The 10050-nt window shown below is 35.1% G+C and overlaps 2 protein-coding genes across 2 annotated transcripts; one reads left to right on the top strand and one right to left on the bottom strand.

The window, feature by feature from the left end:
* Nucleotides 1-2379: 2379 nt before the first annotated feature.
* On the top strand, nt 2380-6076 carry LOC137835402 (adenylate-forming reductase 06235). Its single transcript, XM_068643886.1, has one exon. It carries the CDS (start codon nt 2380-2382, stop codon nt 4015-4017), a length of 1638 nt encoding a protein of 545 aa, XP_068499987.1. The 3' UTR covers nt 4018-6076.
* LOC137835403 (seed biotin-containing protein SBP65) lies at nt 4534-6876 on the bottom strand. The gene is made up of 2 exons (XM_068643887.1): nt 5442-6876; nt 4534-5040 (listed from the first exon to the last, which is right to left on the bottom strand). Exons 1-2 carry the CDS (start codon nt 6705-6707, stop codon nt 4720-4722), a joined length of 1587 nt encoding a protein of 528 aa, XP_068499988.1. The 5' UTR covers nt 6708-6876; the 3' UTR covers nt 4534-4719.
* Nucleotides 6877-10050: the final 3174 nt, after the last annotated feature.

Here is a 10050-nt window from a genome sequence, read left to right as displayed (position 1 = left end):
AAAGTTTATTATATCAACTATTTCTTTATTTCTAAACTCTTGAGAACATCCTCCTCTTTATTTTCCTATCTATCATCATATTACATCTTTTATAAATTTTGTGTGTTAATAAAGTATAAAAAAAATCAACCTAAATGGGATATGATTTCTCCTTAAGACGAATGTGACTTAAGTTGATAAAAAGAGTTTTATATAAGCATAGTCATAATCAACATAATATATGATTCTTTAAACAAGTGAAGTAAAAGTGAAAATACAACATCAATTAAGATAACAACTAATATATGTGTTTTCTTTCTATATGTGTCTGATAAATGTAACAAAAAATTATATTAATTATCCAATTGCTCGACTTTCTTCTTAATTTTGAAATTTTTAATTTATATTCTTTAAATGTGAAATTAAGTAATTTATAAGAGTTTATATATTTTTTTTATTAAATTCAATTCATCATCGCAACATAAAATTATATTAATTATCATATTGCTTGACTTTACTTTTGTCTTAACTTTGAATTTTTTAATTTATATGTGAAATTAAGTAATTTATATTTTTTTTATTAAATTCAATTTATCATCATTAACATGTATTATAAAATAGAACAAATATGAATAAAATAGTAAAAGAGAAAAAAAATACGAGAATGAATATCTCTTTTATTATTCCAGTTTATCTTTATTTTAATAAAAAATATTTTTAGTATATTAAAAATGATTAAGTATAAATAAGATATAAATACATTAATAAGTGAAAAATAAAAGTTTAACTTCTCAAAATTAAGTTTTAATTAATTTTTCATTTGGATTGTTGGACAAAGATTAATGGGTATTTTAATTAGTAAAATAAATTAAATTGGGTCAAACCTAATAACATAAAAAAAAATTCAACCAACATAGAAGAAGACAAACTATTCTTGTACCTCATGCTTCCTCCTACACCTTCATATTCTTTTTAGTTCTAAAAGTATCTTTCTAAGTATGGTGAAAATTTTTAAGTATGACTTTCTAAGTATGGTGAAAAATGTGTTGAAGGAAAGTTTGGTGACTTTGGTGAAAGTTGAAGAAAAGTTTTATAATATTTTTATTAATAACGAATGTATTTTCATTTTTTTTACTTTTTTAAAGTTACATAACCCAGAAAAAAATAATTCAATATAGACATAAAAATGAATTAAAAAAAAAATAAAAATTTATTTTCACATTAGAGAATGTAAAATATAACAAATTTTTTTGTTAATCTTCTGATAACACTCACATGATGGAATTCCTCTATCAAATACTAGAACTGCAGAAAAATAGAAATATTACTGCTAGAAATGAAGTATGCTAGAGGAAAAAAGAGATATATGTGAATGCAACTGAAGTTATTTTTAAAAAAAAGTGTGAAGTTATAATTAAAGATTTTTTAACTTTTTACAAATTAATATGGAGTTGCATGGATATAGAAGAAGAATTTGCCATAAGAGTAACAACAAATTTATTCCTCGTGTTTCACGAACATCCCCAAAAAGCTATTAGTCTGTCATTTTCGACAAACTGATGATTGAGGCTCATTAATGTTTGTAAATTAGATTCCGCTCGTTTGTTTCATTTGTCGGAAAAATGTTATAATGTAAACTACAAGAATTTGTGTCACTTATGGTTATGGCCAACATTAATGCTACGTTCGTAGGACCTCACCAACAATATCAAAGAGATTTGGTGGGTATATCAGCACATTCGAACGTGCACTGAATGTGCCTATTGTTTATTTTGTCAGAATACACTGTGTACTAATTGAAGAGCTTATCATGTTTGAACAAGCAGTAATATAACGAAATTAATCTGAATAGCAAGTGTTAAATAATCATACTTCTGCTAATTAATCAGCATTCTCTCATTTTATTAATATTTGCCTTGATATTCCAAAAGATTACTATACTATAAATAACTAACCAAGAGTTCTAGCCACACACTCCTTCCTATAACAATAATTATCATCATATCTATTTCGTTAACCATTGACCTTAGGATAATAGTTAAATGCTATGGCATGAATGATTACAAAAGATTGAATTTTGAGATCACATGATAACATTTTCCATTTCAAATTAATCTTAACTCTACATTATAGCTTTTATTATAGTATACATGAGCTGATAAAAAATAAAAAAAATAGTATACATGAGAATTTCACCCTCCTTAATTTAATATTTTCTATAATTAAGAGAATTTCACGTAAGTGTTTTAAGAGGTTTTAGCATACATTATAAGCCTTCCTTATCTAAGAGCTAACATGCAACCCTCTTAAGAAATTCCATCACTTATTGCTGCAATGGATTATGATATTATCTATTTATCATTGCTAGACTCAACCCAATAGCTTATCAATTCATAAGCAATGGAAAGCACAGAGATAAAGATAGCCAGGTTTTCAAGTTGTCGTGGGGTAGCATTTGAAATCAATCCTAATAGAAGCAACCCCTTTGCAATTGTATCACCAACAAAGCAGGAACAAATTGGAACTTGGCTTTGGCTTCCATGGACTCGAACCAATTCATTCAAAGTTCTTCCTCAACCTCATACAATTAGTCCAACTCGGAGCAGGGCCAGCAGCCACTTCTGTGACATCGACATTGATGATAGTGATTTTGAGGTAGAGTTCATAGCTGAACTTCAAGATATAGAAAAATCTGATAAAGCTAATGGTGTTAAGGTGCAAAAGCTAGTTTCCAGAACTGATCCACCAAAGAGGTCAAGGCTGTCCATAATTCTGCTAGATCAAGAGTTCACATTCTACAAAGGGCTATTTATGGTTTGCGTGGCCTTGAATGTGGTGGCGTTGGCTCTTTCAGCAGTAGGGTATTTCCCTTACGCCAAGACAAGAGCTACACTGTTCTCTATTGGGAACATTCTAGCTCTAACACTGTGTAGAAGTGAGGCATTTTTGAGAGTTGTTTTCTGGTTGGTTGTGAAGACCATTGGGAGGCCTTGTGTTTCTCTTAGAATCAAAACTGCCACCACTTCATTCCTTCAAAGTGTTGGAGGAATCCATAGTGGTTGTGGGGTTTCTTCTATAGCCTGGATTGTTTATTCCCTAGTTCTTACTTTGAAAAACAAAGACAAAACTTCCCCAGAGATTATAGGGGTTGCTTTCATCATCCTCTCACTCATTCTATTCTCTTCCCTAGCAGCTTTTCCTCTTGTCCGCCACCTTCATCACAATGTTTTTGAGAGAATCCACCGTTTTGCTGGATGGATGGCTCTCGTCTTTCTCTGGCTATTCATTCTTCTCTCCATAAGCTATGAATCTAGCTCACAAACTTATGACTTGACCATGTCTAAGGTGGTCAAGAAGCAAGAGTTCTGGTTCACTTTAGCTATCACAATTCTCATTCTCATTCCTTGGCTGAGTGTTAGAAGGAAACAAGTTTGTGTGTCAGCTCCATCGAGCCACGCCTCAATCATCAGGTTCGAAGGGGGTGTTAAAGCAGGTTTACTAGGGAGAGTAAGTCCGTCGCCCTTGTCAGAATGGCATGCCTTTGGGATCATATCTGATGGAAAGAAAGAGCACATGATGCTTGCTGGTGCAGTTGGTGACTTTACCAAGTCCTTGATTAGTGCCCCACCAAAGCATCTTTGGGTCCGCACCATGCATTTTGCAGGCTTGCCTTACCTAGTGAATTTGTATCAAAGGGTGTTGTTGGTTGCCACAGGGTCAGGGATTTGTGTGTTCTTGTCATTTCTTTTGCAGCCTAGTAAAGCTAATGTGTGCTTAATTTGGGTGGCCAAGGATATTGAATTGAACTTTGGAAAGGAGATAAGAGAATTGGTCAACAAATACCCGAAAGAGAAAGTTATGGTGCATGACACAGCAATTTCTGGTCGTCCCAATGTAGCTGAGATAAGCGTGAATGCAGCCATTAGGTGGAATGTTGAAGTTGTTATCGTCACAAGCAACCCTGAAGGCAGTAGAGACGTCCTTAGGGCATGCAAGAGGGCTAACATCCCTGCCTTTGGCCCCATTTGGGACTCTTGAAAGGCTCAAAAATATGGTGAAAGGCAAGTATTCATTAGTTCTCTGTTTCACTTGAACAGGGTATCAACTAATAATTATTCATGTTCATAAACACGAACTTGTACATTACTCTGAATTCCTTCCATCTGCTTGCTTTAAAATAAGATAAATTTCCATTGATGGTAACCATGAAAACTCTTTTATAAAGTATTAGTTGCATGTCAAATTAATGCTACACCATCACCATATAAAGTTCTTTAGAGATGATGGATTCGTATGTTGATTGACAGATATTCACCTCAATTAATTTGTATCCAATCATGTTTTAACATTAAAAATTGTTTTAACCGCCATCACTCGTGCAAGTTCCCAACCACAGCAAAGAAGTTTAATTGATATCCGATGGTAGCTTGTAAAATATGTTTAAACCAAGGATGAATGATATTTGGAGAACACAATTAGTAATTTTGTAGCACCTTATTTTGCATGCTTAGGAAGCCACACGCATTGTTTACGACCAGACACATATTTTAACAGTTCTTGGTAATCTAAAAAAAGGAGATTCTTATTTAGTCACAAAAACCCAAAACATGAAAATTACAGAAACTAAGTATGGCATAAAACTAAACCTTAAAACACAAGGGCTCACGTAGACTCAACTCAACTCTCTTTCACCCTCTCCACCAACACTCCACCGGCTCCTCCTGACACCTCGCTTCCTCCCTAGGTGATGTTATCAGTGATGTTGGCATCACCCAACTTCTCACTAACGCTTTTCAATGTTTGACCACTCATACCCTTTCCTTGTTCATGCCCTCCACTTCTCTCATTCCCGCTTTCTTCTTCGGTCCCTTCTCCTGATCCCATAAGATTCACAAATGGTTTCTTCACTTTCGCCCCAACATTGCTCACGGTTTCGCCTATTGCTGTCAACGGAGCGCTTCCACTTCCCTCCTGCTGAGAGCTTTCCCCACCTGTCTTCGGTTTTTCGGCATGCTGGCTCACAGTTTCGCCAATTCCTTCCGATTGCGTCTCTTCAGCTATCTAAATCAAAGTGCCAATTCTCAGTTTATAGTCTTCCAAAAGGCTAATTGAAACACATTTTTCTTACACTCCTACTTCAACAAGTACACAAAACAAACACAACCCCTCAATTCCAGAAGTTGAATACTAATAACTTGTACTTGATCATGTATCTTGGTTCTACATTCCGATTCATGAGGTGTGCAAAGTTCATCTGTCTATCTGGTAGGAATACCAGATTAGAAACAGTATTACAAACATCTAAAACTCTTTGTCAAATTTTGTCCATAACCAAAATTGTACCAATTCTGATTAGAAAATAGTACTACTAAAGTAAAATAGCTAACACGGATGATTGAAGTAAGAAACTAATTTTGATTTAATGAGAATATGACAAATAAGAGTGATTATATTAAATGAACCTGAGATTGAGATGCTCTTTTGGCCTCCAATTCCCTCTGCGCTTCTTCTTTCTTTCTTGCAGTGTATCCCTTAGCAGACTCACCAGCTGAAGCAGCCAAACCTTTGACAGCACCTACCGACATTGAAGCAAGTTCAGCGGCCTTTTGTCCCGCATACCCCGCCGCCCCCTCAACCAAATGGGCCGCGATCTTCGTCCCTTCCACCGTCTTCTCCGTCGAAAAATTGGCCGCCGTCCACCCCACCACCGTCGCCCTGTCCTTCAAATCTGCAGCCACCTTCGAAGCGTATCCGGCCGCACTCTTCCCACCTTCCACGGCAACGTCCTTCGCTTGGCCCGCTTTCTCTCCGACGTAACTCGCTGTCGTGCCACCCGCACTCTTGGCCTTCTCCGCCACTTGAAGTGTGTACCCTTTGGTCTTCTCTGCCACCGGCGCAGTTTTTTCCGAAGCGGTTTTTGCGGCGCTTGAAATGGTGTCTTTGGTTACAGCATAGCCTTGTTGACCCCTCTCAACCGCTGCGTCCTTCGCTTGTGTTGCGATTTGTGCTGTGCTGTTCAGCGTCTCACTCGCTGCTTGCTTCGTTCTCTCGTACCTCTTCTTCAGGTCGTTACAAGCGTTATCTGTGTTGGTTAAAACCTGTTCCAAAGTAGATTTTTCACTTTCACTCTCTTCTCTTGGTTTCTGAGTATTACTGTCACCTTTTTCCAACGTACAAGATATCGTCGCGGTTGCACTAGCACCTTCATTTTCAGCACCAAGTTTTCCTCCTCTTCCTTTCTCTGCCACTACTTGTCCTTCACTTTCTCTTCCTCTTTGTGTTCTTCCTTTAACCTTTCTGGTTCGTGGTTCCAGTTCTTCTCTATCCTTGTTCCCTCTTTCTCCCCCTTCAGTTTTCATTTCGAACTTCCCAACAGCACGAACACCGCCATCACCTTCTCTCCCTTCGTTTCCAACTACATTTGGCTCATGGTCCCTTACCTTCTCTTTGTGACCCTCATCATTCACTTTGTCAGATAGGGACTCTTGAGTCTCTCTGTCTCTCCCACGTCCACCAACGTCACCAGCGGCTTTCCCTGCATGCCTTTTGACCTGATCTCCACCTTGTAACGCTTGCGGAGGCTCTTTCCCACGAGTGATATCTGATTCATTAGCTTTCCCTGCAAGGTTCTCAAACTGGGTAGCCATTTTGGGAACCGTGTCCTTCTGAAGGTGAACCCGTTTCTCGGTGGTGGCGTTTTCTCTGCGAGTCAACTGTTGAGACGCCATGTTGTTGTTTGGTAAGTAGTTTTGTTGAAGTGGTGTAATGTAGCAGTAGAATGTAGATTGTGGGGCTGCGGAAGGGAATTTATGTAGTTAAAAAGAAGAAGAGGTGGAGGTGATGGGTTTGCATGGAAGAGGACATGTGCTAAAAGGTGCAGTAGGAAGTGCAACGTGTGTGATTACAAGGGAATGATTGGATAAAGATGGGGTTGGAGAGTTCCATGTTCCTGACACGTGGCAACTTAAAGAACTCGGTTAATGTATGACACGTGGCAACTTAAAGGACTCGGTTAATGTATGACACGTGGTAACTTTAATGGAGTCGGTTAGTGTAAGACACGTGGCTTTCGACTCGGGAACATTACTTGTTTATTTAGTTAGTTACTTGGGTTTCATTTGTGGAATAGAACGGGCTCAAAGCCCATCAGGTAGAATTCCAGGTCCTTTAGATGTAAATATGAAATCACTATTAAATCAAATCTATTCTTACTAAAATAAAAATATATAATATAGTAAAATAAGTATTTTGTAAAAGTAAAATCAAAATGGTTAAAAGAAAGAAAAATTTCTACCTTATATTACTCAATTATATATATATATATATATATATATTTAAATACATTTTATAATTTTTATATAAATCTTAATTAATATTATCTAATTCTTAAAGTTTGTATTTTTTTAACTGATTCTAAGTAGCATAGTATATATTTCATTACGTTGTTTCAAGAATTTTGACACGAAAGATCGTGTCTCCTCATCTTTAACATTTATTTTTTGACATGTTCTTAGTTATTATACAATTATTATTTTGATCGACATGTTAAAAAAAAAAATATTTTGGAAGATATTACAAGTAATAATTTAAAAAATGATTTTTTTTATTAATGTTGTGGGTTTGAAACTCAAAGTGATCTTTAAAGTAAGATAGGGTGAAAAATATCTCATATAAATACCTAAAAAATATTTCTAAGTTAAAAAAGTTATGTAATATGGACTTTGTAATAATAGGGATTTATAATATATCATATATTAATGGATAAAAACTGTTAAAACAGTTATGACAGTTCACCTTATAGTTCGACATCACGTTACTCAAAGTTCGACCTCAACTATCAAGTAACTGTCAAGTCATCTTAATGATAGGGCACACGTAGGGAAGAACGTGGCCTAAACGGTTACAACAAAGTAGCCACTTAATTGGTCTCTACTTAAGCCCTTGAGTCTATAAATACCTCAATCCTCTCAAGAAGTAGCTCTTATCTTATTTCATTACTCAACTACAAAATTATTTGTATTCTTACTAACTTGATCGTTGGAGAATTTTCTGCAGGTGTATCACCACTCGGTGGAACAACTCGGAGATTCCTATAATATTCACATACACCTCGGAAGAAGGACAACTTATCCACAATAAGAACAAACTTTAAAGGTTGTAAATTGATGGGAAAAATTATTTTACTTAAGAAATTATCAAATCGTTTAAGTACTTAAGAAAAATAGTATAAAACCAAAAAAGAAAAAAGAAAAAAAAATGAGGGAACTAGACAAAACCCATGAGAAGAAAAACAAAAAACAAAGAAACTCTCAATAGTAACCTAAGGAAGTACATTGTGAGTTTATGATACAAACCGACAAATAACTAAGGACACAACAAGCATTTCCCAAAAGGGTCAATCATCTCAAAAGATATAAAGTCAGGCCCCACCAAGCCTCAAGAAAGAATCAGCAAAAGAAGAATAAGCTATAAACTCGAATATCAGAAGTTATTCCTTTTGGTCTTCTTAAAATATAGAATATGTTTGTAAATAATTTGGGCTCACTTAGGGGTCCAAATAGCAAAGATAGGCTAAAATAAGGTGGCTTTAGCATAATAGGGAGTGGAATTATCATTTTAGCTTGTTCTTAGCCCTTTAGGAAGACAATTTGACCTAGTTTTTAGAAGGACAAGCCTAGGGTGTGGGTTTGACTTAGTCAAACCCTAAGGCTGCCAATTTTTTCCCTTTTCCTATCCTACCCCTCTTGCTTGTTTTCCAAGACTCCTTCACCAATAAATAGGAGGCCTACCCATTGTATTTTCAAAGTTGAATTTTGAGAAGTAAAGAAACTATACACAATTTGTGAGAGCTTATAGTGAGGCTTGTTTCCTCTTTACATGGTCTTATCTTGAGGAGTGTGAGACTCTCAAGTGGCGGCTCTTCCACTCATCTTGGTGGCCTCCACACCCCAAGTGGTGTGATCATTCTCACCACCCCTTCCTTAAGTTCCTTCTTCCATTTTCCCTTCCAGTTTTCCATTCCATTTATTCTCTTGAATTTTATATTTGTCCTTGAATTGTGTTCTTGGGTTTTGGCTCATTTATTGAGTATGCATCATCATTTGGTTTGGCGATGACCACCATTGATGCTTACCATATTCCCATTTCATTTCTCATTTCTACAATTGCATTCCATATTCACCATATCTTGTTTTTCCATCTTTGTCTTTGTGAAGTGAACCTTCACACTTACTTAACCATTTGGTTAAGTTCGTGTCCACTGGGAATCTTCCTTAGGTCCTCACCATTAATTGCTAAAATTCTAATTTAAAGTAAAAGTGTCACCATAAATGAAAACATCTAAAATCAATTCACATCAGTTTAAAACAAAATCCTATGATATTGATGCACATCACTACCATTACTTTTTCTTTGGTTGAAGGTCATCTTATTGGCTTTCACTCTAGTTTTAAGATGACATTTCAGTCTCTTGAAAATTTGAATTGGTTCATCGTCTTCACTTTATGATTCTTCCTTATTCATCTTTTCAACCTAGAACTTAAAGACCAAGTTGGTTCCTTTTAAGAAAATATCACCTAAGATAGATTCAACAATATTCACTGCCAAGATAACCAAAGAGGACTCTTGAACCTTTTATTCATTACTTGGAAGAGATTAAAAACAATTTTACAAGACTAAGTATTAAGAAACAAATTTAGAAGTAACTCATTTGACAACAACAAATTTAGAATTTGTTGCATTAGTTGTAGAGTTGAGATACGATACCATTTAAGTACACATATTAGAAAAATTTACTCTTTATAAAGGTTTTAATTCTAGATTTTAGTCATTCATAACTAGAATTTTGATTTTTAGTGAAAAATAATTAAGACATAGGATTTTTTTTTTAATTTTAGATATAGTAAATAATTGAAATATATATTGATATCAAAATATTTACTCATAATATTGCTTTTATATCTAACAAAGGTCGTAAATGGATGATAAAAATAATAAAGTTAGCAGTTATAAATTGATCATTTATGTTAACTGAACTTAGTATGTAAATATTTGAAAATGTACATCAAGGAA

The sequence above is a fragment of the Phaseolus vulgaris genome, chromosome 5, assembly GCF_000499845.2.
Source record: "Phaseolus vulgaris cultivar G19833 chromosome 5, P. vulgaris v2.0, whole genome shotgun sequence".
In the NCBI taxonomy this organism is placed as follows: domain Eukaryota; kingdom Viridiplantae; phylum Streptophyta; class Magnoliopsida; order Fabales; family Fabaceae; genus Phaseolus; species Phaseolus vulgaris.
This window is presented reverse-complemented; position numbering and strand designations above follow the sequence as displayed.